The sequence below is a fragment of the Phytophthora parasitica genome (genome assembly GCF_000247585.1).
Source record: "Phytophthora parasitica INRA-310 unplaced genomic scaffold supercont2.70, whole genome shotgun sequence".
Classification (NCBI taxonomy): domain Eukaryota; phylum Oomycota; class Peronosporomycetes; order Peronosporales; family Peronosporaceae; genus Phytophthora; species Phytophthora nicotianae.
The window spans coordinates 83,047-108,483 of NW_008649056.1; the positions used below are offsets into that span (position 1 = coordinate 83,047).

The window sequence follows — 25,437 nt, forward strand, 5'->3', positions numbered from 1 at the left end:
AGATGCCACCTGTGGCAGCACGCTGATCTTTTCGGTGCGCATAGGATGGGCGATTGATGACGTTAAACTTGAAATTTGTAAGACGTCAAACAGTTGGAAAGAGTCGGACACAAATCGCCACGAGGCTGGTACTTTTGGGTGATAATAGGAGAACCTGTTATTTGTATCCGTCATCTTTGAAGATTTTTGCTTTTCCAGCCGTTTTAGTCCTCCATGGATTTTCAATGCTCTAAAATTGCAGCGTAGAAAGCTTCAAACAATATACTTATATATAAGTACATTATTCTGCTCAAAACCAGATTAGTGATGCCACCACCTATTGAATCTCCTAAATCATTGCGGCGTCTTCGGCGCTGCCCGTAGTGACGTTGTGAGAGCACATCTGACCATCTATCATGTGCACCGTCGCATTGCGTGTACAGTATGACGTGCGTCAACGGCATCAACAGAAGACCCATTTGCTCATGCTGGAAGGCTCCCAGTCGAAGCTCAATACATTGCATTTTGCCGATGCACCCTGCAGGACTGTATTGACATCGATATCTCCGATTATAAATAGTAATTGTTTTCTTACCATTACAATGGAAATTGTTTCTCGTGTGCTCAGATTTTCAACGTGAGACTTGCCGCCAAGTCCTGATACGCACCAGTTCCTCCAAATCGGGATCTATCTCATCGCTCAGAGAATTCCTCGCATATGCGGTGAACTTTTTTCAAGCAACGTAGCACGTTCGATTGAGATTTTTTCGCGTCGGACTTGAGCCACTTCTAACATTTGGAAGGTGTTATTTTTATTAAACTAATAACATTTATACTGCAGAGTTAGCTTGCGGAGGTTTGTTGATAAAAACATCGAAGCAATCTAAATCGATGATGCAGCACAATAAGTGGTTCAATCTGGTACGTAATTGTGTAAAGTATAAGTATGGTGCTTGTTAGTGTGCAGTTTCCATCTAACTGCACTGCGGTTCCACACACACACACCGCTCGACAAGTTTTCCTCTCGGCAAAAGAAAAAGCTGCGCTGGTTCAGGTTTCCTTTTTACTAAAAAGAAAAAAATGAAATGAAAATAGTATCGCCTTAAGTACCAACAAAACGTAATTTCTCAAACACATCTGGTCACATGTCACCACACTTGGTTTCTGTATCTGATGTTCGTCTTGTCGACGAATAGAGCCAGTCCATTTGTGTCTTGATACAATAATTGAGCTCCACAAAAATAAAGCTCTCCAATACATTTGCTGTCTACAGCTGCACGGTATCTGACTGCATGCATGTAATAGCTGACAGCTAGCATAATTTCTTACCGGAGTTGTACGCCTTTGCAGTATTTCTCCTTTAGCAAACTCGGTCGCGCGAGCCACCAATTGTCCATGCCAGATGCAAAGTGAGAGCTGCGGCTGGTAGGATAGACTCTTCTCGGTTTCTGTTGTTTGCCAGCGATTACCGCCGTATTCTTGTATGTAGCACTGACGTGCCAGTGGCTGTATCAATGGCATCCACTCGCCAAAGCGTGCTGGCTACTGCACGTGCTCGCCTGCAGGTTACTCCAAAGCCACGTTATCCGATAGTTGAAGTCCGATAGTTGAAGTTTGTGGCCCACATAATTATGAATCGTCAAGCGACTCCAAGTTGCAGCGTGCTAAACACTATCGCATGCCTGTATTTCTCGAACTCGAGCTGGAAACGGAAGTCCCAAGGTGAAAGTTCCTCTCGGTTTCCTCACGCATATTTCGAAGTACTATGCGTGGCGGTTCCGTTCAAAGAGCATGCCGCGCCTTACATGCGACGCTGAAGGACCAGTGGAAGGCTTTCGGCAAAAGGCGAGTGTTCCCCAGAAGCTCTGATTGTCGTGCGCGTCGAGTGTCTTGCCCCACAGTGGTGCTCTTCACTTTATAACTATCGTCCAAGAACGCACAACAACGCTCTACAATGCAGTTCGTGGTTGCCACGAACGTGTTCGTCCTCGTGGCGATAGCCCATGCCACCACACTGAATATCTACAATCAATGCGATGAGTGCATCCAGTTCTACGATAACTCGGCAATAGAGACCATTACAATAGGCGGTAGTACAACACGCACGCTCGTCTCGGGTTTCAACGGCATGTTTCGCAACGGCGTCGGGCCGCAAGCTACACGTACGTTTGTCTTCATTCGAACTGCCCTCGTTAAGATAATTGCCGTTATGACGTATCGTGTTAACATGTATTGCAGTGGCCGAGTTCTCCATCACGGGTGGTTACATCTGGTACGACATCAGTATCATCCCGACAGGATCAATTGGGCCTGGCCACTGCGAGTCATTGGAGGCTTGCAAGGCCGTCACAGGAGGCACCGGTTTCAACACCGCTATGCAGATCTCACCTTCGGGGTGCACCACCGTCACCTGCATGGCCGATGGTTGTGCCGATGCGTACCAGTATCCGAGTGACGGTACCAAGACGCATGCGTGCCCTGACACAGCTAATATCAACCTGATCTTCTGCCCCGGAGGACCTACTTCTGCTACCACGCCTTCAGCTCCAATAATTCATCCTCTGACTACCGCAACTAGTACGACACCGTCGGCTCCGATGACGGCGGCTCTGACCACGACAGCGCAGCCCCACCTTCGGTCCCCATTAGGTCAACACCATAGCTAACGACTGCTGCCACAGCGAATGAACTAAAGTCAAACGAAATCCCAATACCTTTTTTTGGCGTTGTTACGGTATGTTCTTCAATAATATTGATAATATTAGATATTAAGTATCCAAATATCCAGATCTTCCCCCAGGCGCAGCACGGCATTAGTATCTGTACTTGGATGGGCAAGATCTTTAGGATAAATAGAAACCTACACTTTTTGACAGTTAAGTCGCAGCGAGCAGCGAAACAGGAACATTGCGTCCACCGATCAGCGGTGACAGTGACGATTTGACTGACGTGGCGGGGTGTAGGCTGAACTTCCCGGACGTGTCGATGGGTGGTGCACCTTTTGGCTCCGTGGTGTTGCATGCACTTGCACGCTGTGTGCAGCATCGGAGACTTCGATTGGCACCGAGCCTTCGGCGAAGCAGCCTCGACTCATGACGCAAAGTGCGTGACCGCCTTGGCGCACGCAAGCGTACTGTTGCCATCCATCGACCGAAGCAGTGGTCAAGGTCCGCCTTGATCGTCTCTACACCCCGGTTCATTTTCAATTTCGACTCTGGCCTCACACGTAGATCACACAACTGGTACCTAGTAAGATGCAACTGAAGCTAGTTGTTCCGTGGCTTGCTGCGTTGGCAACGGCGATCCAAGCCACAACGCTGACCATTCAAAACCAGTGCAGCGAAAGCATTGCACTCTACGACAATTCGGCCTCCGAGACCGTTGCCTCCGGTGGCAGCACTACCCGAACGCTGTCGTCGGGTTTCAGCGGCATGTTCCGTAATGGCGTCAGCGCCCAAGCAACGTGTGAGTTAGTCTTGACAAAAGTTACGAAATAGTGGGCAGATTTACTAACGAATTGACACGATGATACCGCAGTGGCCGAGTTTTCGATCACTGGCGGCTACACTTGGTATGACATTAGTATCATTCCTACGGGGTCGTCTGGTCCCGGTAATTGTGCGTCGTTGGGAGAGTGTAAGGCGGTGACCGGCGGCACGGGTTTCAACACTCCCATGCAGATTGCGCCGTCTGGATGCGCGACCGTCACTTGTCTTGAAGACGGTTGTGCGGACGCGTACCAATACCCAAGTGATGATAGCAAAACGCACTCATGTGTCAACACTGCCAGCGTTACGTTGACATTCTGTCCAGGAGGAACTAGCAGCTCAACGAGCATCACAACTCCAGCTCCTACTCCGACACCAACAGCAGAAGCTCCGATAACCCAGGCACCAGCAACCGAGGCCCCTGTCATTGTTCCGGTCACGGAAGCCCCCACTACTGCTCCTGTGACAGAGGCACCAACAACCGCCCCAGTCACTTCGGCTCCATCGATGACCCCATCGTCGGCCCCAACGACAGCACCAGTGACGCTGGCTCCAGTGATAGAAGCACCTCCAACGGAGACCCCGACATTAAAACCAACCACGGCAGCACCGACACCAGAGACAACCACAGAGACCCCCACGCTGTCTCCATCGCTCGTACCCACCCAGACTCCCTCGTCCATTCGGACAACCGAGTCACCCACTCCGGTTCCGACTGAAGCTCCAACGGAGACGCCGACCACAGCCCAGGTGTTCAAGTTCACCATTCCCACGGACGTACCCGTAACCGAGGAGCCCACAGATATCCCTACGGTTGTGCCGATTCCGACATTGTCTGCACCCTGGGAAAGCAGTAGGTCATCTTCCTCCTCAACGTCGTCCTCGGGATCTCAGAGTGAAGATACCATCACGTTTCCTCCCGAGGGCAACACAACCCAGCAAGCGGTAGCCTCAACGACAGTCTCAATTAAATCTGTCACGATTGCACCTACGTCGGCTGACTCAACCGGTCAGACAACGATAACTGAGACGGCTTCATCATCAGATACTCCTGTGAGGACCATTGTGGCGGCGACAGTGGGTGCTGTGGCGGTCGTCGGTGCCATCGCTGCGATCATCATGGTACGTCGCAAAAAGCAACAAATGGATGCTTCAGCTCTTAAAGACGACCTCGAATGGCTTGATGAGTTTTCGGGTATGGTGACACCCGTGACTCGAATCCCCACCATGTAAGATTTCCTGCTCAAGCAAATCTACACCTCAAGTACAAATCGGTGCGTATTAAACGGCTACCACGAATAACACCTTTGATCGATACGTGTATCTTGAGCCACTTCGTCACTACTCGACACGGAATGACATACGTGTATATCGAGCACTGCGAACGTTCTCTACACTTTCAACGATGACATGGTGATAGTGAAATTTGAGGATCTGAACTCGTTGGAGTACACTTAATCAATCAAAAAATAGCCCATATTTTTAGCAGAATGGTCGAGGACGAGATACCTTCGCCGTCTGATCTTACAATGGTGCTGGTGCTGCAGGAATCGAAGATGCTCATGCACTTGTAAACTTCCTTCTACAGCGTTAAGAGCTACCGCGTCTTCGTGACTATTTCGCAATGCAGCTTCACATGCTAGTGGCGACGTTTTTGGCGACGTTTTTGGCTGCAGCCACGACAGTAGATGCAATTCCAGTGAACTTCTACAACCACTGCAGCACTGTTATCGAGCTGTACAACAACACATATACCGAGATGATCAATCCAGGCTGCAGCACGACTCGCCATCTCGAAGAAGGATTTAGCGGGATGTTTCGGAACGGATGGAATCCTCAAGCAACTCGTACGTATTGCTGTCAAATAGACCTTGAATGAGTGAGCTAACATGGCTGTTTATTTTTGCAGTTGCCGAATTTGCAGTATCTTGGGGATTTTTGTGGTACGACATCAGTATCATCCCCACAAGTCCTCAGAGTGGAGTAAGTAAATTATGCGCAACTAAACAAAGTAATTCACTTCATGTACTAACCTATGCCTTATCTGTAGCCTGACAACTGCTTGTCGCTCGAAGACTGCAAGAAACATACTGGTGGGGTGGGTTTCAACACACCAATTCAGATCGCTCCGTCCGGGTGCACGACAATCACTTGCCTGGTTGATGGCTGCGTTGACGCCTACCAGTACCCCACGGACGACTGGAAAACACACGCATGCCCCGACACAACACCCAACGTTGACGTGACTTTCTGCCCGGGAGGATCTAGTGTAGTAGAGACGCCGGCACCCACCAAGCCAAAATGCCCTCGCCGCTGTACCGCTTCACTGCGCAGTTAGCCACGTTAGAATTTGCACCTTACGAATAAACTATAAGCTCTTGATAATTGTCCCCTTCTCGTTGAAACTCACGATTGACGTTCAGACTTGAAATGATTAGAGCATCAATTTTGAATATTCGTCAAACATCTCTCGTTCAAGCCCTCTACTGAGAACTCCAAGTGGTCTTTTGATAGATTTCGCTTTCTGCTCTTGTTACTACATATATTATGCGTATCAGATATTTTTCCTGCTAACAGCTGTCGCCAGCAGCACTGACCTCCGTTTCGTGATGGCGAAAAACAGCAATTAGGGACTTCACCGAGTCGCCGTGGTGCGCTGCTGAAGCGAATATCAGTGTTGAAAGGGCTTAATGTTGCCTCAAACGACGGGGAACGAAGAGAGAAGCGCTTTCAACCATAGATAATCATTTTAGAATTTGGTCCAGTAGTGTCACAAAATAGGCGCCAGATATTGTGCTCCGAACTAAAAACCATAATTCTTGGATCGAGTATGGAGAATCTGGCAGGGGCGACCGAGTTGGTGTGGGTGCACAAGTGTGGGCTTACCTGAACCGCGACCCCAATGACAAGTGTCGTGACTGCGCGGACGGTGAGGATGCTGTGTGTGTAACCCAGAATTAGTTAAGGTCAGACCAATTAGAGTGAAGGGTGTAATTAAGTTATCAAACCAGGATCTACAATTAATTCTAAGCTTGATGAAATCATTTACTTCAGTGAATATACACGTTATGCGCTGTTGTACATTGCGCCATATTGGTAATGATCGATACCAACAAGTCTTTGCAGACACGAATTGCATATTCCAGGTAAAACATCGCACTGCGAACGTACTACGAACGCGGAGTTGTATGGCCACTTGCAGTTCCAAGCGCACCGTTGTCGACGGTAGACCTGCGTATCATGCACTGCAACGCAGTAAAATAATGAACTCGCTCGTATCGAATGGCTTGGCAATAATGGCTTACTTGAGGAGGCCACAGGATGTGGCTCAAGACGCTCCCTGCGACTTGTCACACTTACATATCTGGTATTTTTCTCCCTTGGCGCGTTCCACGCACTGTGTGGAGCTCTAAACTAAAACTTGCTTGCAACTGGTATCGCAGTGGTGCCTGGCGAACAGCGTACACTTGTGCGGACATCTGAAGTGGTCTTCAAATAAAATTAAGCCCGTATAATTGATACTTGATATAAAGTACCTTTCTAATACTAAAGTATATTTGACGTAGAAATTGATAGTCGGCGAAATAGGATACAAGACAGATTCTCAAGAAAGTGGTTGAAGTCGCTTTTTGCCTGCAACCCTATACACCCATTACAAATCTCAACAATTTAGACTTGGCTTCACTATTGTTCCGTTGATACGTCGCTGAAAGACAGCAGCTTTGCTATCGATCACATGGTCCACAACGCAAAAGGCTTGGCAGCACTAGCGACTTGCCATGGCGAGGCGTGCGATCTCTCTGCTAATGCTGGCAACGGCGCCGGTCACCGCCACGAAGATCCAGGCGGTGAATCTCTGCAACGGCACTATGGAGCTCCATATCGGAAGTCATGGCGACCCCATCACTATCGCACAGGGCGCCGGCCATAGCTTGGAGCTCACGGACGGCAGCAATGCAGCGTACCGATACGGCGCTTCGTATCAAGCCACACGTACGTTTTGCAACTGGTTTCTTCCATTTTCGCATTAAATAATTGTTAGTCACTTTCTACTCTTTTTGCATTTTCAGAGGCGGAATTTGCCAATGTTGACTCCAGCACGTGGTATGATATTTCCATCATCCCCGCAGGCAACACCGGGGTGCGTGCAAATGGCAACTGCCAAAAGTCAAAGCAAAAGGCAAGTTCATTGACAATTAATGTATGTTCGGTTTAATCTCTTCAGCCAGGTTCATGTTCCAGCCTCGAGGACTGCAAGGCCGTGACAGGAGGCTCAGGCTTCAACGTGGCAATGATGATCGTCCCTAGTAGCGGAGGAGGACCCAGTTCCACTGAGACTTGCAGAGTTTTGCGTTGTCTTCACGACGGCTGCGAGGACGCCTACCATTTTCCAGATCAAGACGCTCGAACACACAGTTGCAGCGCAGAAATCGAGTTCCAAGTGATTTTCTGTGCCGAAAATGCCCCAGAGACGACGTCCGACTCGGCTGCAGATTATTGGGTCAAGGCTGGTAATTCTACTGGTTCTGGGAGCACTTCGGACTCTACTGGAGGCAGTTCCAACTCCTCGTCACAATCAAATTCCAACTCGGACGTTGAGTCTCAATCCGCAACAACACCCGAGCCATCAAGTAACAAAGAGAAAACAGTTAGCACTGGATCAGAAGATTCGTCCGGAACATCGGCACTAGTTTATGTGGCTGCGGGGGTGGCAGCGGCCGTGGTGGCTCTCGTGGCCGCTGCATTTGTCTTCAAAAGAAGACACGCCATCGCTTTCTGGTGGGAAACTAGGAATTATCAAAAGCACGAGCCACGGAGCTCGGACGAACTCGGATTCGTGCGAATATCGGACGATGCAATGATTTAGAAAGAGTAGATAAGAAATTAGATAAAATACGACGAACGCGGTTTATAAATATGAACGATGGCAACATTTTCACTTTTGTCTGCGTCGTTTCACACCCAGATTCGAACGCGTGAAATAATGGGGAACGGCCAGTCTCGCGACGGGTTCGAAGGTGTGTTGCCGTCCGAGTCGGGGGTGAAAGCCACTGGAACAGCAAATCCTGAGTCGCCTACGATTTCTGACGCTTGGACTGCTACAACGACCGATTCCAGTGCTGTGGTAGATCCTGATGCCGAAGTTCCTCCGGTTTTTGTCGGGAAGATCGTTCCGCCTGGTCACGCGCTGCAACAGGAGGAAGATACTTCGCGTCTGCGTCTTGAAGCAAGTGATGTCGCTCGTGCATTTAACAACACCGACAGAGTTGATGACCCCTTTGTGATACCGGAGAGCGTACGGAAGTCTCGGACACTGGATGCATACGCCGACGTGTGCTCCGAGATTTTACCGGGATTTTTGTTTGTGAGTAACTTTCGAGTTGCATGGGATACGGCAAAGCTGCGAGCACTTGGAATCACACATGTAATTAACTGCTGTGGGGAGCTGAAACAGTACGAAGATGGCGTTGAAAAGCCTGAAATACCAGCGTTTAACACATTAAGGTTGTTGTTAAGAGATGACGCAAACGAAGACCTGACACCATTCTTTCCTCAAGTAATGGAATACATTGCCACTTCTCGACAGCGATCTGAGAATGGCACAAAGGAAAAGGTTCTCGTGCACTGTCACCAAGGTGTTTCTCGCTCTTGTGCAATTGCCATAGCGTACGTCATGCTGGAGCAACAACTGTCATACCGTGACGCTGCTGCAATGGTAAAGCGCCAACGTGCAATCTCGAGTCCAAATGCTGCATTCATTTGCCAACTTCTGGAGTGGGAAAAAGATTTGCAGGCGATGAGAACATGTGAGAACGAGACTACTAGTTTAACTTTAGGAGGGCTGTATCGCCTGACTCCTCACGCTAACTATGATCCAGAATGCCTTGTGCTTAAGCGTTGCTATGAGACTAGTACGGGGTCTGCTCGGCAACGACAGAATATGGCAAATGTGAAAACACCAGACGACGAACAAAGACTACTTTGGTCTCATGGCACTTTTGTGTTTCAAAGCCCAACAACTGCCACTGATTTAATTGTCTGGAAAGGCTCTGAGTGTGAGATTTCCGAAGCAATGCCAAGAGCAAAAGAACTTGCACATCAATTGTTACGTTTGCAGGAACTTGTTCAGCATTCCGACGCTACAATGCAAATGAGGATAGTCGAGGTACAGGACCACGCAGGATCGGGAATCGACCACTTTGGCTACACTACTGAGTTGCAATGGAGTCGGGAATCAGTGTCTAAAATGCCATTACTTCTGCCCACGAATGAAGACGCTGGCACCTCTACAACCAACGGTACCAGTGCTGATAAGTTGGAAGAGAGAGCTACAGATGCCGAGTCCGTTCCTCAACTCTTCATTCTAGAAACTATTGGAGAATACGGCGATGACTCGTGGGACCAGCTGACAAACTACGATTCGGAAGACTTGACATCAGACAGCGCCTTCCTGCTTTGCTCGATTAGGTCGGAGGGAGTTGCTGAAGCTTACGTGTGGATTGGTACCAGCTGCAACTATACACCCGACATGATCATTCAAGCATCGCAAAAGCACATACAGATCCTGTTAAAAAGAGACTCGTCACCGTCACTGATAGTTGAGCATCAGAACCAAGAAAGCGACGAGTTTTGGGAACTCTTCGAAGCGGGATATTAGATTGGATGACAACTATGTAACATCGTGTCACATTTAGTTTTCTTAGGTAATTTTTCCATTCACTTAATATCCTTCTTTGTCTTTGCTTGTGACGCTGAGTTCGACTTGGCCTTGATACAGGCACGTCGAATGTCCGGCAGTAGTGCGTTTGCAGCGTCAGAGAATGTGATTACGTCGTGGTTAAATGGGTCTAACGCCTCAACAAGCGTCGTCACTGTGCTTTCTGCCTTCGCTGGTGCTAATCGTCGAGTAAGTGTGACGAATCGAGCCTGCAACCAACATACAATTATAATTTGTTAGCATCGTCGTACATCCTAATTCAATGTGTTTTTACGTACTCTGGTGATGACACCAACATGTTCAGTATCGAGCTCTTCAAAAGTTCTTCGAAAGCCTTCGAGTAAGTCCAGTCGACCTTGTAGTTGGTATCCGTACAAAACTTGCTCAAAGTCAGCAAAAGGTAGCTCCAGATTTGGTTTTTCGTTTGCCTGAGGTTTCTTCCTCTGTATTTGAGTTGTCTGGTATTTCTCCGCTTTGTGTTGAACCAAACTCAGTAACTTCGCGCTCTAAATGATCGAAGCAAAGTCAATAAAAAGTAATAATCATAAAAAATAGTAACGTACATCTTGCGGTTCGTAGAGATATGTGAGGACATTGCGCCACTCCTCTTCGTGAATCAACCCGTCTATCCGGGTTTGAACAAGTGCAGCGATGGCTTTACCTTGCTTCAGCGGGTACTTTGCCGAAAAGAACGCTCGAAGCAGCTCTACCAGAGCAGACTGCAACTTTTTCTTAATTTCCAGAAACCCTTCATCCAGTCGATTGCGAAGTAGCGCCACAAACACAGCTGCATCATTCTCACGTCGAGCAAAATACTCGGCTGCTTTCCATACAGCGCTGGCGTGTTCCACAATGAGTTTTGGTAGACCGAAACGAGTGTTCAAGTAAGTGTACAAATGCTGCTCCATCGTTTCGCGTGGTGCCCCAGCAGTGGTGGCTCGGATGTCATATTTGACCTTAGACGCGTACACGCAGTTAATGAGATCCACCAGTTGTTTCAGAGATAAATTTCGGACAGCTACTGTTGTCTGAGGTGCCGGTGGTGCAATAATTTGAGGAGGAGAAGTTAGCGTCTCTGGCTCATGAGTATCATTAACTGATGGCACTGCGCCGGCTTGATCACTGTTGCTTCTTCGAATCTGTCGTGTTGTTTGTTTAGTAGAGTTGAAGTTGTCCGTTGTTCTGGCAGTGATTTTAGACGTTCCAGATTTTAGAATCCCCTTGCCGTTATTGTGTACTCGTTTGAGTTCCAAATTTTCCAGTTCAACCTGTTCACGACGAGCTGTTTCTTGCTGAAGTTGCAATTGTACAGCTTCTAAATCGCTTTCGAGGTTTTCAGCCACATCGAGTAGCTGTTTAAGCTGTAGGTTTTGTCCAGGTGCTGCTACTTCCGTTGTACTTTGAGCTTGAGTTTGAGTCTGCTGTTGTGCTTGCATGGCAGATAAAAGCTGCTTCTGCATAGCAAGCAACATACCGAAGCCATTGCCAAGCCCAGCGTCAGCCTGAGCCACTTTCTGCGATCCAAACATTGCACAGACTTCCAGTAAACTCCATCGAGTCTGCAACATGGCATCGGAGAGCTCAGCGTTGGGATCTTCTGGTTCCTGGCGCTTTAATTGCTGAGCTAACAACTCTACATGGCGATCTAATTGAGCAAAAAGCTTGGCTTTAGATGCGCTGTTAGATTTACCATTCGAATCGGATTTGTGAAAGGCCTTGACGACTGCTTTAAGTTGCTGTAAGAATGTCTCTGTTGGCACGACGTTCGTCCCCGAGTGAGAGACTGATGATGTACTTTGAAGTGGCTTTGAGACTTGAGAACGATTCACTTTGAGCAACTTGCACCAATCGGTCCGGTCGTCTGAAATACTCGCAGGAAGCTCGGTTGGTTTCACGCTGTTCTTCACATTGCGAGCTGAAACATCAGATTTAGACCTTTCAGATTCTGAAACGCGAACTCCGTTTTTCTTCTGTGTTGCTATCGAGCTCAAATTCACTTTAGCTAATGGGGAAGCACAGAATTGCTGAAGTTCATGTATCGTCGGACTCGTTGGGTTGTCTTCACTTCCGGATCTAGAGGACAGAAGTGGGGTACCATTTAGAATGCGCAGTCGAGGGAGCATGGACAATAGTACTTGCTCTTCGGCAGGACTTGATAGTGACAGACTCAAGCTCTTCAAGCAAGGACAGTGTTGCAACGTTTCTCCAAGAGTTCTCAGTGCTCCCATTCGAAAGCGAATATTGTTGTTCAACAGGTTCAAAGCCACAAGTTTAGGTAACCGGGACCCAAAATCTTGTGGGAGTTCTTGCAAATCGTTATCACGCAAATCCAAATGTCGAAGTCTGGGGAAATGCTGTTGGAGGAAAATAAACACTTCGTCTGCGTTTTCTTGCGAGAGATGTCGACCACGAAGACTCACGCGCTCTGCATTAGGATCGGAAGCGTAAAGTTGATGAAGCTCTTCCATCGCTGTCATTGCCGCTGAGTTGCCACTGCTAGTCGTGCTACTAGTCTCTTCATGGTCAGTGGGGCTCTTAGGGGCAATGGTCGAAGGCTGGGCCACTTCGCTCTCCATTTGCTATAATGTTTGCTACTCTATGATAAACTCCACATTCAGACAATGGGATAAGGTCAAGCTAAACAGAGCCATCTTTAAAGCAGAAAATAGCGCTCATCCGGATTTGGATCACGCTTCGGATCACCAAAAACATGAAACGAACTGCTTGTTGCAGGAAGATGCAGCGTAGAGGACGCTGTCCTCCAGTGTCCTCAATTTATCCTTTATGAAATGATGATGTTGTCTGGTATCAATCCATAGGCACTCGTTCATGTTCTCCCTTTCCATTCTGGAACGGCATCCGGCAGTTGATGAGACGTCGGAATGAAAAGTCGCACATAACGCTGAAGAACAATCGATAACTAGGACGATGGAGGTTGCTGGGAATGAATTGCTGGCGTTGAATGATCTTCTCACGGGTATTCAGAATGCACAAGATGACTACGAAGAGGTAGAATCTCGCCAGTGGATTGGTGTGGTATCATAATCTAACTCGCGTTTGTTGATGCGATAAAGCAAAACCAAACACAACAGGTCACGCCACATACCCTTAGTGGAGCTGATAAGCTACCAGAAGGTGCGGATATCACTCTTTTAATTTTCATATCTGGACTCTATCGTGACAGTAGTATTCGTCAGTGACTCGGCCTATCGGTCAGATCCGTCAGGAAGATCCCAAAGCGATCTGGTCGATGGATGAAGTCCCAAGCGATGACGAAGATGACGATTCCTTCGAGACTCGAGCACGTCCCAAGTATGGCTATTCTTCTCGTTTAAAGTTACTGTTTTCTAATCTAGTGCACTAGATTTGAGATTCTCTACAAGCAGAGTGTCATGACGGAGGACGTTTTCCTCGGACTGAGCGACAAGGATCCGTCGTCAGCTCACTGCGAGGCGATGGTGGTGCGCGTGGAGTGTCCTAATCACCGCCTCGAAGATATTGAACTGGACGTGAAGCGACAGAAGCTGTTGCTATTGTCGTCGAAGTTGTACGTGGCATCTTTAAGTACAAATTTACGATGGATGCCAACTTCAACTTGCTGTCTGCAGGAAGCTCGTGTTGCATCTGCCGTATCCAGTGTGTCACCTCGAAGGTCAAGCAAAATGGGACCACAAGTCTCAGTCCCTCTCCGTCTCGCTCCCAATTATTCGAGACGAATGGTAAATTCGCATCACGAGAGAACTAGCAGAAAGTGGCCTCTTAATGTACCCAAGGCACTATTTCATTTCGCTCTTCAACTGATTTGTGCTATTCTTCTGTATACTCACGGTGTTTCATGATTCGAATTTTAGCCAGTCAGAGGCCACTCACACACTTTTACCGTTGTCCATGGCGCTGCTGTCGTCTCCGCGGCTCGAGGCCGTCCGCCTCATCCGCGAGCAGCTCAGCTGTACATTATGGTAGGTAGACACCCTTCTCTCCGTCCACAATGATCACTGCCTCATTGCTCTTTAACTGTAGTGGTAAGATATTCCAGGACCCGCAGTGTCTCGACTGTAAGCACAACTTCTGCCTCCAGTGCATCCTGTTACACCTCAAACAGAACAATTCCCACTGTCCAATATGCCAATTACCTACGAGACCTAGTGAAGTGACTCGGAATCAGTTCTTAGAGAGCATTCTGGCTGCCTGGAATGGCGTGGAGACGGAACTCGAGGCTCTGAACGGAGATCCAGCGCTACATGCCACCAAAATTACAGTATACGACACAGATAAGGCCCTCCATCGAGCTACCAGTGGCTCGGGTACTGCTGGAGCTTCTACTGTGGATAACGAGGAGGAAAAACACAAGTCTCGAGGCCCAGTAGCCAACAACAAGTGGAACATTGACACACAGGAGATTCGACAGGAACTCAAGCTGGAACAACCGTATTTGCCGCAAAACTATGGCTCAAGACAGGGTAGTACCGCTCATTGGAAGAAAACAAGCAGCAGCGACTTGCCTGATGACTATGCTGGGAGCGCGAGTGCGAGATACGGGGAAGAAAATAGAAGCAATGGCAGGAGGAGTGAGAAATCGTCTAATATGTCACTGGCTGAAGATTCTGAAGAGAAGACACAGATGAATGGACATGCTGAAGAAGAGACGCAGAATGACGGATTCTTGTCAACACAGATGAACAGTTTAATGGCGACGCAGGAGGTGGAGAGTTATCTCGATCGGATTACTAAGCAGAGAGAGGCGTTGAGTCAATGGGAACGGAATCATCAAGGAAAGAGTGACGATAACTCGTCGCTGCTGGATCTCGAGCGCTCTCTACACAGCAGTAATAGTTTTGATGAGCTGCTTAAGGAGAGACGAAAAGAGTCGCAACATGATGAAGACGGCGACTTATTGACGCAGATGACCCAGATGACGCAGATGCCGCCAGCTACGAGCACACTGGAGTCACCAGACCTACTGGCCACGTTCCGACGGCATACAGACAGCGATCGACGGCCAGCTAAGCGGAGAGTTCTGCTGTCGTCCCCACTGCCATTACATCCTCGAGGTCGAATACCTTCGCCGTCACGGAAGAGACTACGAATGCCTACGCCTCAGGATAAAAAGTACCAGACGTATGGACGCGGCTCTGCGGCGGCTATCGATCTGTCTCGAGTTGATTCAGATGAGGATAATGAAGTACCGGACAGTCAGCCAGCAATGGTACTACCGGATCAAGAGTATAAGTCATCGGATGATAGTAGTGGCAGCGATGATGATGATGGAGACGAGGATTATAAAGAAGAGTACGAGATGAAACCTGCAGTGCCGCTACCGTCATCGCCCGAACACAAGAGCTCAACCTCTGATCGACACGATGCACGGTTAAGAACTTCGCTACCTCGCAAGAAAGAGCGCGTCAGTGATGATTTCCGTAGTGCCATCACAGCTTTTCAGTCTGAAGAGAAGCGCGTCGATAGTCCCAAGTCCCAAGCAGCAAAGCAGCTAGTGTCGTCTGCATCCCACGCCAAAAAAGCAGCTAAACCAGAGGCAAGGGAAAAAGACACAAGACCAAGCTCAGCTGGAAACCTGAAGCCTCCCGTACATTGTAGCAAGCCGCAACGAGTGGCCAGTAGTGACACTGGCTTTGTCTTTGTGAGTTCTGATCTCGCCCGTGAGGAGGTGAAGCGCGTTCTGGAGGCAACTCAGCGACTAGGAGGCAAGTTTGGACACGACTTTGATCTCAAACGTGACCCAGTTACAGGTCATTTCTGTACATCTGTGACGCATTTGATCACCAAGGCTGTGCCTCCTATTGGCGCCAGTAATGGAGCAGACCCAGACGAGTTGCGATGCAAACGCACGGCCAAGTACATGCGCGCATTAGCTGAAGGAAGCTTCGTGATGGATTTCTCGTGGGTCACTGCCAGTCTCGCAGCGGGCAGATGGCTAACAGAAGACCCATTCGAGATGATCGGAGACATCTATAGTGACGCAGTGGGGAAGCCACACGAAGGGCACATCCGTCGTGTACAAACTGGAAGACGCAACAGCATTTTCAGTCTCTTTTGCTTCGTGTTGCTCGTGTCGGAGAAGGAGTTCGACTTTCAGTTCGCATCTGTGAAAGCTCTGGTTAATAACTTTGGAGGGACTGTCGTACACGGTGAGAACTTCTCTAAGCTTAACTCGAAGCAGCGTTCACGTCGCACTCCAGTCGGCGTGGTGTCCAAGACTACATTGCCTTCTGATGCCAAAGCCAAGTGGCAGCAGTTCCAGATCCCCATTGTGCGCATTACCTGGATCTTTGACAGTGTGAGTCACCTTGAAGTGCTGCCGTTCGACGACTACTACCCGTATTAAGGTCTGAATTTATACACTGGAAAGCGTGTCAGATGCGTTGGTTTCTTCTTAAAAGGCCTATCATAGTCTGCTGTCCTAAGCTCGGACACTCTTTCTTTACCGACTGTTTTTCCTCCCCTCGACCGCCTTGTCTCCGTCCACAGGCACCTGCATCTCGAAAATGTCCAAGTGGCCTTCGTTCTTTACTGCGATATTGATATTGGCTCCGTTAGCCACCTTGATGTGACGCTGTACGCACTCGAGCAGCTCCTTCTGTAGTGCCGCGAGATCCACACCTGCCAGCACCTGCGAGCCGCGCTGGTGCGCCAAGATGATCTGTAGTCGCTCTTTAGCTACCGACTTGGACGAAGACGCCTGCTCTGCCTCCCCGAACAAAGACGCCAGCCACTTCTTGGCGCCGTGGCGAGAGCTCGCACCGACGCGCGCTGCCATCTCCTCTCGACTCTGGATATGGACGACTGAGGGCTGGGGCTATGGTTTAACGTGCTGTTTTTAACCAATGAAAACATTTTAAGAAGATCATTTATGACGAATCATGATTGATTATGGAAACAAAAACGAGATTAACGTCAAAGACCTCGTTTTCGCACTCACAACTTTGCTGTGAAAGTTCGGCATTAATGCTTCTGTTCTAGTGCTATTGGTAAGTTAATGTGTTTTGTGGGAGATTGGTCAGATAACTATGAAGTCAACTGGATCCTTTAATTGTGAGCGCAGCTTTCCAAAACGGAGACCGCGCTCTCACCTGTAGTGTTCCTCATTCCAATCTCAAAGCGATTTAAAAACTAACTACCTGAAGCTTGATGCGAGTGCGAGGGTATTCAGCTGAAAATTGAAAAGTTACGCTTGGTTCTCGTCACGTTCGGAGGAATGCGTTCCAGCCGTCGGACAGGGATAAGTTTGAGTCATCATGATACGCACTCGCACTCGCTCTGCAAACGCCTTACTGTAGACTTGAACCTTTCACTACAATCCAGGCACTTGTCAACCCTGACGTCGTAATACACGCACCAGATACTGCTAGCTACTCGTTTGAGTGATCAGTCAAGAGGGAGTGACCCCTCGGAAACAGTTCTCTTCATCCATAATGAGTCGAAGCGAGCTGGGTTAAATACTTGTCATCATTACACTCGCACATACATACACGTAGAAATACACTTGAGGGGAATGTTCATGCACAGAGCTGTTAATCAATGTGCTGTGAAGTACTCGACACGTAGTTTTCAGCCTGGGGCGGCGACATTCATGATTTTCGAATCATCACATTCCCGATGGTAGTAAAGGACACCCATACACGCACTTGTAGAGACCGCAGACGCCATCCGTGCTGCTGTTGCAGAGGCGACAAAAGGTTGAATGTCTGACGTGTTTCGTGCTATCGGATTGCCGCCAAAAATGGATGGTGGAATCAAAGTTGAACCGGTTACGACTTAACCGACGATACGGTTCGTAAATACTACGATTTGATTGGTTGAACAATATTCTTAAATACATGGGACGTAAAATACAGACAATTCATAAATCACGTGTTGAAAATTCGTGACGCATGCTGATTGGCTCGGATGGCATTCAGACGAAAAAAAACCATTAAAATTATAATGGGTTTTTTTCGTCTGAATGCCATCCAACGGCATGGTTCATTTGGGTTATTCAGAACCAACTCAAAAAAATCCAATTTTGGTCGTAATAATATAGGCTTGTTGGCTTTATAAGACATAGTTCCAAAAACTCGTCGTGACGCATGTTGATTGGCTCGGATGGCATTCAGACGAAAAAAACCCATTAAAAATTTAATGGGTTTTTTTCGTCTGAATGCATCCAAGCCTATATTATTGCATATCGAACTTTCTACAAGTTTCGTTGTCGTTGAGTAATAAAATATGGCTGGAAGTCAGTACTGATAAATTGGATGTTTTTCAGTGTGATATTTTTTTGGACGACAAAATTGTCGTTATCGTTATGTACTGCAATAATTATATCAAATTGAATTTACTTTACAGTAGAACACAAAAGTGTTGGCACAATTCATTTTTATTATGACGCTAGACTACGATAGTCACAGCTCGGATAGCGGTCTCCAGTGATCATCTGCAGCTTGGCGTCTGATTGCCCAGAAAAACTGAGAATGTTCTCGAAAACGTGTTCGTTTAGAGCGCAGAAGCGGTAGGACCGCGGTTGATGAGCTTCTGTCCATGCATCTTTGCTCGTGCAGCGATTCTGGTAGTGCTTGAGCCCTCGAGTTAAAAACGTCTTCTCGCAGTACTCACAGACAGAATTCGGGGCCGTATCGTCACCAGTGGGCTGAGATTGTTTTGCCTTCTTCCGAACGCGGCTTCCTCGAGTACCCGCCTCGGAGCCATGGAAATTGAAGCTCAAGAAATACTTTGAAGTCTTATTAAGTTTTAGAAACGGCAATAAGTGTATGATTTTCTTAGTCTTAGAAACAACGATCCAATGCTTCGACGAGCATTATCCGTTAAATGGGAAAAAAAAAAAAACGAGGGAAGAAAAAGGCGCGCGCGTCATATGTGGATACTACCACTGCAAAGGAACTTCATTCACTCCTGTCTGCTGTACCCATCGATGGCTCTTTGCCCTCTAGATTTCAATCAGTCTTCGTTTTTCTTCCATTGGCTGAACTGACGGGGTATTCTCCGAGTTTGGCATCATGACGAATGACTCTCACGACCACGGCGCTACTAGCAGTTTCGAAAGGAAACAACATCTCGACGGTATTTCGCATCAATCCTCAACGTGCACGTATTGTAAGAAGACGTTCGAAATTCCGGCGTTCTCACGGCACCAAAACCGATGCAAAGCGAAGAAGGGGAACAACAAACATTGTCAGACATTAACGTTTTGCATCCTGAACGACTCTGTGTTCCAGCATATTCTCAGTTTCCTTACTAACCAAACGCTCACCAAGCTGCAGATGATTACAGGACTTCGATATCCAGACTGCAAGCCTCAGCTAGCCAGATACTGCTGCAAGTGTGAGAACGACAATCCTGTGATTCTTCGTGGACTTTGTCGAGAGTGCGAAGCAACGACAGAAGGATACGAACCCCTCGTAAGCAAGAAAGTAGCAAAAGAGCGATACTGTGTTAAGGACATCTTAGCGATACCGTGTCAAGACCGTAGAAGCAACACGCTATATGATCGAGTTGCGTTGGAGAATCACATGCTCACATCTTGCGGGTCGAAGTTGAGGTGGTTACGAGTCATCGCGAAGCGAGGTATCTACAGGAAACAACAGGAGACTGCTACACAACGACGAGAATATGAGAGACGATTGTTTCTTGAGTCTCTGACAAAAGGATTCTCGTCGTACGTCGAGAGTGTATCGTGGAAAGAGACGAACGAAGACAAACTAGAAAGCGCCGGTAGCCGGTTCGTCGTGCTTTCTGGAGCTCTGGAGACCCGCGGTCTTCGACTCCGAGTCGATTCGTATATCTGCAAAGAGTTCATTCTTTGGGGTTATGGATACGTGAGTGATGTGGTTGATACAATGGAGGAAATGAACTTCCTCTTTACTCATACCGATTACGAACAGCTTTGTGCGCAGCGCATTAATGCATTACAGGACGAGTGGGGTGGCTGGTTTCGCCGTGAGTTGATGAACGACGTGGTCCAGAAATGTCGGGAAAAGCTGAAAGCACAGCTGTGCATCGATTTTCTCGTCGAGAGCAGGGGGATTGTTCTACCGCAAAAGTGGGAAAGCTGTCGTCCGAGGTTTGAGGAAGTAACGTCGTTGGGCATCGAGCCAAAATTGCAGGCACTTTACATTTACTCGGGGGTAGGATGCCCCCAAACTTCGCAAATGTGAGGACTACAGGTCCAACGTCAATTAGACAACTTCTATGAAAACCGAAAAATGAATACGTTCTAAAATTCAAGTCGTGTGCATGGATACCAAGGTACAGTACCAAGCGAATATGCAAGATTATAATATTGTTTTCGCACAAACTCAAGTCTGGGACCATTCTGAAGCGAGTTTATCGTTCATGGTTCTCAAAGGTCAATCATCGTGTTGACGGATAATCAGGCGTTGCTGTTTCAGGTGCTAACTCCAATGGATTCTGCGTAGTTAGATCGGGTCGCGGCTTTTTCTCTCATCCTCTCCTCGCTTATCTCGATGCTGTACTTGCTTTTTAATTGGAGCTGTCCAGTCCGATGCGGGCACGGACTTCCTGCCTCCGGGTCTCTTGTTTCGTAACCATTGACTCGCTTGCAACGCGGACAGCAGAGGTCAGCTGCTGGGGGCTGTTCTTGCTCTCCTTCTCGATCAGATAGGCCTCGTATTCGGCCGCCACGTCGGCGCGCTCTTCCACGCGCGTCGGATGCCGACGAAGCATTGGATCGTCGTTTCTAAAACTAAAGAAAATCATACGCTTCTTGTCATTTCTAAACCTGAGAATGATTCAAAATATTGCGAAGAATTTTCAGGTTTTATTGATGCACAAGTTTCAATTTCCGGTCCAATAGGCAGATCTCAATCTGCGAGTACTGCGAGAAGACGTTTTTAACCCGAGGGCTCAAGCACCACCAGAACCACTGCAAAAGCAAGGAAGCCTGGACAGAGTCCCATAATTTTCGATCGTACGGCTTCTGCATCCTCAATGAATATGCTTTCGAGAACATTCTCAGTTTTCTGGGCAATCAGACGCTCACCAAGCTGCAGATGATCACTGGAGATCGCTACTCGAACTGCGAGCCTCACCTTGCCACCTATTGCTGCAAGTGTGAGAACGACAACCTCGCAATTTTCTTCCACAAGTGCAGAGATTGTGAGATTGAAGCCGAGAAGTCCTATTATCTCGACCCCATTCGCATGAGCGTCACGATCAAAAAGTCCTACTAAATCGACTCCATTCGTAGAGTCGACGCGAAGAAGAAGTTCGGCGTGAAGGACTTTTCCAATTTTCCTGAAACTACACGAGGAAGCGGGCTGTATGACCGAGATTTCCTAGAAAAGCACATGCTGGAACGATATGGATCAAAACTGGGTTGGTTGAGGGAAATCGCTGCGCAAGATGCAACGAGGGAAAACGTAAAAAGGAAGGAAGCCGAGCGTCGCGCTCTGATAGCGAAATTAGACCCGAATTCAGGGTCTACTGCAGCAGCTTTGGTATGTGCACTATCACTCTGGTGCGTGGGAACAAGAAGGTTGCAGAGCTGGCAGCAGAACTTAAACGCCGCGGAGCTCCGACCCGTCCAGACTTGCAGTATTGCTGAGAATTTATAATGACGAATCATGGGGGGGGGGGGGAAGAAGTGGCAGACAACATGGAAGAGAAACATTTCCTCTTCAAGCAAACGAAATATCCACGACTGAGCGGAGATGATTTCGATGCTTATCGAGAAGTGTGTATGCCTAGTTCTCGTGAGTCTTATTGGAGTAAGGAAAGTGAGTGGAAGGAGATCAAAGCGATTCTGTGCGTGGAGTATCTACGTGTCAACAAGGGGCTTACACTCCCACAGAAATGGGAGCGCTGTCGTTCGCGCTTTGATGAATTGATATCACGAGGCGACGATCCAAGTCTAAAGGCGCTTTCCGTTTACTTGGGTAAAGATACTTTGGTGGAGGTTGACACTAAATAACCCATAAAGCTTCTGCGTAAGAATCTTAAAGTTGGGATTCTAGTAACTACAGAGCTATGTGTTGATAAATGCGCTAGAGAGTTTATAACGAATTGAGTGTAATAACTGTATACTAGAGTGAGGCATCACTTTCATTTAAAACGCTGGTCTTTCCGCACAACTACCGGGTTCTTCGTGTAATAGTGGTTACGGTTGGTTACCTAGGGCATCTTGCTGACTGGGGCTGGCCATAACAATTACTTACGATCGCCTCTTCCAATTGATGAAACGTATCTACCCCACGCTCTTCCAGTTTAATCTCAGCTCCTGGCCCAATGCTTTTGATCGATTGACCAGGCTGCTGTCTGTCGCCTCCGGGACGATCTCCTGTCGCTTACAGCTACTCACGTTCGATTTCGGGACAACAAACACCAGTGCTGCTCGCTTCGAATTGCTGTGCATCGCCTCCAACAAACTAAATTTGTTTAAGACCGAGTGATTTCAGACGTTTTGACAGGATGCACCATTGAGAATGTCACCTTGAACATGATCACACGATTCTGTGCATCGGTATTCCAAGCGATGACATCTTCTGCTGCAGCCATCGAACTACTATCGATCAGGTTCATCTTCGGGAGATAGGATAGAACCAGTCAATCGACTCAAGTGCTTCAACTCCATTTATGATACGACCCACGCGCCGCTGCAACTGGCGGCAAATTCTTGATCTTGAAAAGATCGACGTGAAGACTCGCTGAAAATCGCTTGGCCAGTTGCGCATCACTCCTGCTAGCCGTAGTATCAGCAGTCCGCAACAATCGCAATTCAAACTTAACTGCTCATGCACTTTGGCCTAGAAAACAGGGGTCCCGAAATGCAGTTATCAGATTAATACTTTTTATACAATTCTATTTTCTATATAATATATAATAGCAGCCGATAAAGCAATAATACCTAGCTTACAAATTACCAGTATTAATTTAATTCGAATATGGCTTGGAATTAGTCACAATAATTTTAAAAAATCGAATGTATTTTTATGAGTATTATTTTTTTTCGAGACCCCTTAAAAACCCATGCACACAGTGATGCACTTTGCGGTGTTCTTTCTAGCGAAGTGCACAGGCTCGTTCTGTCGTCCTTAGCCAATTTCAGCAGATGGAGCGCATGGCTTTCTTCGACAAAAGGAGTCGCGAGCTTAGTATCCACATAGGGTCCTCTCCAGGTTCGTAATGGAGAATACGATGGAAACATCAGGCTTTCCCACACCTTTGATGAGATTTTGAAGTTCTGTCGTGTCGGAGAGTTGTTCAATCTCGCGGTGTGAAACGCGTTTCTTCCTTTCAACGATAGAATCCTCTTGCACAAGGCATTCGCGGACCACTCCACCAAACGTGTAAAACCGCTCCTCGTTAATATCGTCCATAATGCAATTTTCTCCACTGGATTCCGTGAGATCGACCGCGCAGGCCGCCTCTCTAAACTCCTTGCATGTTCAAAGAGGCATGTAGATAGAGCAATCATCCTTCCGTAGTCTCAGCCATTATTCGTTCGGTCTAGTAAACACTACCCTCTGGCCACCTCAAGGAATCGTGCCCGTCACACAAGAAAAAATGCTTCTTTAAGGATTGCATCTATATATACCCCCACTGTGCTGTTGGTAATCGCCATCCTCGTCATTCGTGAAGACCAAAGCTTGCTTCACGCCCGAGTTTTTGTTGGCCAGTGCAAACATACAAATGTTCCTCACCTCCTTCCGGAAGTGCTGAAAAAAATAATCGACTTGTCGATGCCTTCCAAAGAATAACCTCGCATAAGATTTAAGCATCCCCGCTAAATGTTTATCTATTGTGCCGTTCAAGTCACCTGGTGTCCCCTCACAGCCACGCATTCCGCTCCTTTCAGCCGAAGCAGCATTTTCTTCTCAAGCCGGTAGTATTTCTCATAGCACTCGCCTCTAGTAGTAAGAATTGAAGTTTTCGGACGGTTGTACGAATTGCAGGGGAGGCAGCTCTTGTGAGAAGCCAATGCCGTCCTTTAAGACTGCTGCATTGCCGGTATTGGTAGATTCTGGTGTCTTATTATCCATCGCCGTCTTCTGCCTTTTCGGTCTCGGTAGCCCTTCGATCATTCTTTCTCTTGCAGATAAATCTCTTTTACCATACTTAACCATTAATATTTCTGTGAAAGCAGTTTGTGATCTACTGGACAGCCCAAACAGTGAAGCCAGTAATTGGAGCCGGTAACCGAAGCCGGTGCATTGAATCGAGGAGCTTAGTAGACTGTGCACACTGCCGCATACATTAAGGCTGTCGACACTTCGAGAAAGTGATTTTCAACAAAATGCATTTATGAAATTTCAGCATTCATTTTAAGCTTACAGCACTTGCTGTATTATGCTCTGTTTTCTTATGTAGCAGATAGCTCCCATAAATAAAAATGCCATAATCGGGAGCCCTGCTTAAAGTCGCAGGGAAGTGCTCTGCCTTACTCTAATTGCCACACCCGTGATGATAACATCCGTCACTTCACACCAGGGAACCCAACTGGCAAGGGCTGGTCGAGTTCAAAATGACGCACCTCGTGCCGCAGTTCTGAGGCCAACTGCGAGACCTCAAGTGACTCTAGCGCTATTTTGCGCTTCAACAGCTTCGAGATCATTGCTTGTGATGAAACCAGAGGGGGATCGTGTATTCTGTGAGCCCATAAAGCTACCTCTTTTTGGGACAGAGTGGGGTTTTAAACGTGGTGCTGGCAAATTTGTAGTCGTTGAGCCCTATGAGTGAGGCGATGCCGGAGATGGCATCCTGGTGTGGCGAGTCAAAACTGGCGATGATATGGACGAGGAGCCTGAAGTGAACCGCAACCATCCCCCTTACTGGATTTTGTGCACTACAGATATTTGGACCCATTTTTGTAGTGCATTCAGGATAGGAATACCCTTAGACAGGAATAAATTGGGACCACTGGTACACACCCGAACAATGACTTACCCGGTACGGGTACCCCTGCCCGCTCGACAGCAGTTCCCAGGTACCCGGATATACCCGCCTGTATTTTGTGTTTATTGTTTTCGTTGACAGATTGCTTTTTTACCCACAACTAAGGAGTCATCCAGCATACCAAGGTAGCTGCTTCGTGAGAATTCTGCCTTATACGTGGTATTTGTGACCTACATCTCGCGTTCGAGTTACAAGCGTTACCCAAAGTAAAAGTGAGACTTTTTGTCTGCTGCTTCCGTAAACTTAAGTGGGTTAGCTGCAGGGGGTCACCCCCCCAGAGCGCTATGACTGCCGAGGGGAAATTGGCAGGCAGCATGAACAAAAATT

General features: G+C 47.7%; 14 protein-coding genes across 18 annotated transcripts in view; 9 read left to right on the forward strand and 5 right to left on the reverse strand.

Annotated features, from left to right (window-relative positions):
• Positions 1 to 230, reverse strand: part of PPTG_17477 (hypothetical protein) — a 4,826-nt gene extending 4,596 nt beyond the window's left edge. For all 5 annotated transcript variants that reach the window (XM_008915338.1, XM_008915341.1, XM_008915340.1 and 2 more), the window contains exon 1: positions 10 to 230. The gene's annotated coding sequence lies outside the window, so the exon portion shown is untranslated. The remainder of the gene's footprint in view (positions 1 to 9) is intronic.
• Positions 231 to 1,933: 1,703 nt separating this feature from the next.
• PPTG_17478 (hypothetical protein) lies at positions 1,934 to 2,680 on the forward strand (the record flags this gene model as incomplete). Its single annotated transcript, XM_008915343.1, has 2 exons — positions 1,934 to 2,141; positions 2,218 to 2,680. 2 exons carry the CDS (start codon positions 1,934 to 1,936, stop codon positions 2,643 to 2,645), a joined length of 636 nt encoding a protein of 211 aa, XP_008913591.1. The 3' UTR covers positions 2,646 to 2,680.
• Positions 2,681 to 3,151: 471 nt separating this feature from the next.
• On the forward strand, positions 3,152 to 4,964 carry PPTG_17479 (hypothetical protein). The gene is made up of 2 exons (XM_008915344.1): positions 3,152 to 3,444; positions 3,517 to 4,964. Exons 1-2 carry the CDS (start codon positions 3,234 to 3,236, stop codon positions 4,698 to 4,700), a joined length of 1,395 nt encoding a protein of 464 aa, XP_008913592.1. The 5' UTR covers positions 3,152 to 3,233; the 3' UTR covers positions 4,701 to 4,964.
• A 127-nt stretch (positions 4,965 to 5,091) lies between these two features.
• Positions 5,092 to 5,857, forward strand: PPTG_17480 (hypothetical protein; the record flags this gene model as incomplete). Its single annotated transcript, XM_008915345.1, has 3 exons — positions 5,092 to 5,314; positions 5,377 to 5,450; positions 5,518 to 5,857. The coding sequence occupies 3 exons, from the start codon at positions 5,092 to 5,094 to the stop codon at positions 5,803 to 5,805; spliced, it is 585 nt and encodes a 194-aa protein (XP_008913593.1). The 3' UTR covers positions 5,806 to 5,857.
• Positions 5,858 to 7,163: 1,306 nt separating this feature from the next.
• PPTG_17481 (hypothetical protein) lies at positions 7,164 to 8,399 on the forward strand. The gene is made up of 3 exons (XM_008915346.1): positions 7,164 to 7,460; positions 7,538 to 7,608; positions 7,693 to 8,399. The coding sequence occupies exons 1-3, from the start codon at positions 7,247 to 7,249 to the stop codon at positions 8,332 to 8,334; spliced, it is 927 nt and encodes a 308-aa protein (XP_008913594.1). The 5' UTR covers positions 7,164 to 7,246; the 3' UTR covers positions 8,335 to 8,399.
• A 52-nt stretch (positions 8,400 to 8,451) lies between these two features.
• On the forward strand, positions 8,452 to 10,125 carry PPTG_17482 (hypothetical protein; the record flags this gene model as incomplete). The annotated part of the gene is made up of 1 exon (XM_008915347.1): positions 8,452 to 10,125. The coding sequence occupies one exon, from the start codon at positions 8,452 to 8,454 to the stop codon at positions 10,123 to 10,125; it is 1,674 nt and encodes a 557-aa protein (XP_008913595.1).
• A 59-nt stretch (positions 10,126 to 10,184) lies between these two features.
• On the reverse strand, positions 10,185 to 12,761 carry PPTG_17483 (hypothetical protein; the record flags this gene model as incomplete). Its single annotated transcript, XM_008915348.1, has 3 exons — positions 10,185 to 10,394; positions 10,464 to 10,691; positions 10,749 to 12,761. 3 exons carry the CDS (start codon positions 12,759 to 12,761, stop codon positions 10,185 to 10,187), a joined length of 2,451 nt encoding a protein of 816 aa, XP_008913596.1.
• A 352-nt stretch (positions 12,762 to 13,113) lies between these two features.
• PPTG_24123 (hypothetical protein) lies at positions 13,114 to 16,612 on the forward strand (the record flags this gene model as incomplete). Its single annotated transcript, XM_008915349.1, has 7 exons — positions 13,114 to 13,194; positions 13,260 to 13,320; positions 13,383 to 13,497; positions 13,550 to 13,732; positions 13,794 to 13,904; positions 14,037 to 14,144; positions 14,206 to 16,612. The coding sequence occupies 7 exons, from the start codon at positions 13,114 to 13,116 to the stop codon at positions 16,526 to 16,528; spliced, it is 2,982 nt and encodes a 993-aa protein (XP_008913597.1). The 3' UTR covers positions 16,529 to 16,612.
• PPTG_17486 (cell division topological specificity factor MinE) lies at positions 16,301 to 17,016 on the reverse strand. Its single transcript, XM_008915350.1, has one exon. The coding sequence runs from the start codon at positions 16,958 to 16,960 to the stop codon at positions 16,625 to 16,627; it is 336 nt and encodes a 111-aa protein (XP_008913598.1). The 5' UTR covers positions 16,961 to 17,016; the 3' UTR covers positions 16,301 to 16,624.
• Positions 17,017 to 19,156: 2,140 nt separating this feature from the next.
• Positions 19,157 to 20,398, forward strand: PPTG_17487 (hypothetical protein). Its single transcript, XM_008915351.1, has one exon. The coding sequence runs from the start codon at positions 19,197 to 19,199 to the stop codon at positions 20,352 to 20,354; it is 1,158 nt and encodes a 385-aa protein (XP_008913599.1). The 5' UTR covers positions 19,157 to 19,196; the 3' UTR covers positions 20,355 to 20,398.
• PPTG_24124 (hypothetical protein) lies at positions 20,359 to 20,928 on the reverse strand. The gene has a single exon (XM_008915352.1). It carries the CDS (start codon positions 20,914 to 20,916, stop codon positions 20,680 to 20,682), a length of 237 nt encoding a protein of 78 aa, XP_008913600.1. The 5' UTR covers positions 20,917 to 20,928; the 3' UTR covers positions 20,359 to 20,679.
• Positions 20,929 to 21,209: 281 nt separating this feature from the next.
• On the forward strand, positions 21,210 to 21,389 carry PPTG_17488 (hypothetical protein; the record flags this gene model as incomplete). Its single annotated transcript, XM_008915353.1, has 1 exon — positions 21,210 to 21,389. One exon carries the CDS (start codon positions 21,210 to 21,212, stop codon positions 21,387 to 21,389), a length of 180 nt encoding a protein of 59 aa, XP_008913601.1.
• Positions 21,390 to 21,671: 282 nt separating this feature from the next.
• PPTG_17489 (hypothetical protein) lies at positions 21,672 to 22,228 on the forward strand. Its single transcript, XM_008915354.1, has one exon. The coding sequence runs from the start codon at positions 21,773 to 21,775 to the stop codon at positions 22,127 to 22,129; it is 357 nt and encodes a 118-aa protein (XP_008913602.1). The 5' UTR covers positions 21,672 to 21,772; the 3' UTR covers positions 22,130 to 22,228.
• A 1,078-nt stretch (positions 22,229 to 23,306) lies between these two features.
• PPTG_24125 (hypothetical protein) lies at positions 23,307 to 23,534 on the reverse strand (the record flags this gene model as incomplete). The annotated part of the gene is made up of 1 exon (XM_008915355.1): positions 23,307 to 23,534. The coding sequence occupies one exon, from the start codon at positions 23,532 to 23,534 to the stop codon at positions 23,307 to 23,309; it is 228 nt and encodes a 75-aa protein (XP_008913603.1).
• Between the last annotated feature and the right edge of the window lie 1,903 nt (positions 23,535 to 25,437).

Bases quoted from the DNA above. Each gene is read 5' to 3' on its own strand.
- PPTG_17479 (XM_008915344.1), top strand. From the start codon at position 3,234: ATGCAACTGAAGCTAGTTGTTCCGTGGCTTGCTGCGTTGGCAACGGCG. The intron at 3,445-3,516 runs GTGAGTTAGTCT...ATGATACCGCAG, and splicing joins CGTCAGCGCCCAAGCAACGT to TGGCCGAGTTTTCGATCACT.
- PPTG_17481 (XM_008915346.1), top strand. From the start codon at position 7,247: ATGGCGAGGCGTGCGATCTCTCTGCTAATGCTGGCAACGGCGCCGGTC. The intron at 7,461-7,537 runs GTACGTTTTGCA...TTGCATTTTCAG, and splicing joins CGCTTCGTATCAAGCCACAC to AGGCGGAATTTGCCAATGTT. The intron at 7,609-7,692 runs GTGCGTGCAAAT...TAATCTCTTCAG, and splicing joins TCCCCGCAGGCAACACCGGG to CCAGGTTCATGTTCCAGCCT.
- PPTG_17486 (XM_008915350.1), bottom strand. From the start codon at position 16,960: ATGGCAGCGCGCGTCGGTGCGAGCTCTCGCCACGGCGCCAAGAAGTGG.
- PPTG_17487 (XM_008915351.1), top strand. From the start codon at position 19,197: ATGACGAATGACTCTCACGACCACGGCGCTACTAGCAGTTTCGAAAGG.
- PPTG_24124 (XM_008915352.1), bottom strand. From the start codon at position 20,916: ATGATTTTCTTTAGTTTTAGAAACGACGATCCAATGCTTCGTCGGCAT.
- PPTG_17489 (XM_008915354.1), top strand. From the start codon at position 21,773: ATGACGAATCATGGGGGGGGGGGGGAAGAAGTGGCAGACAACATGGAA.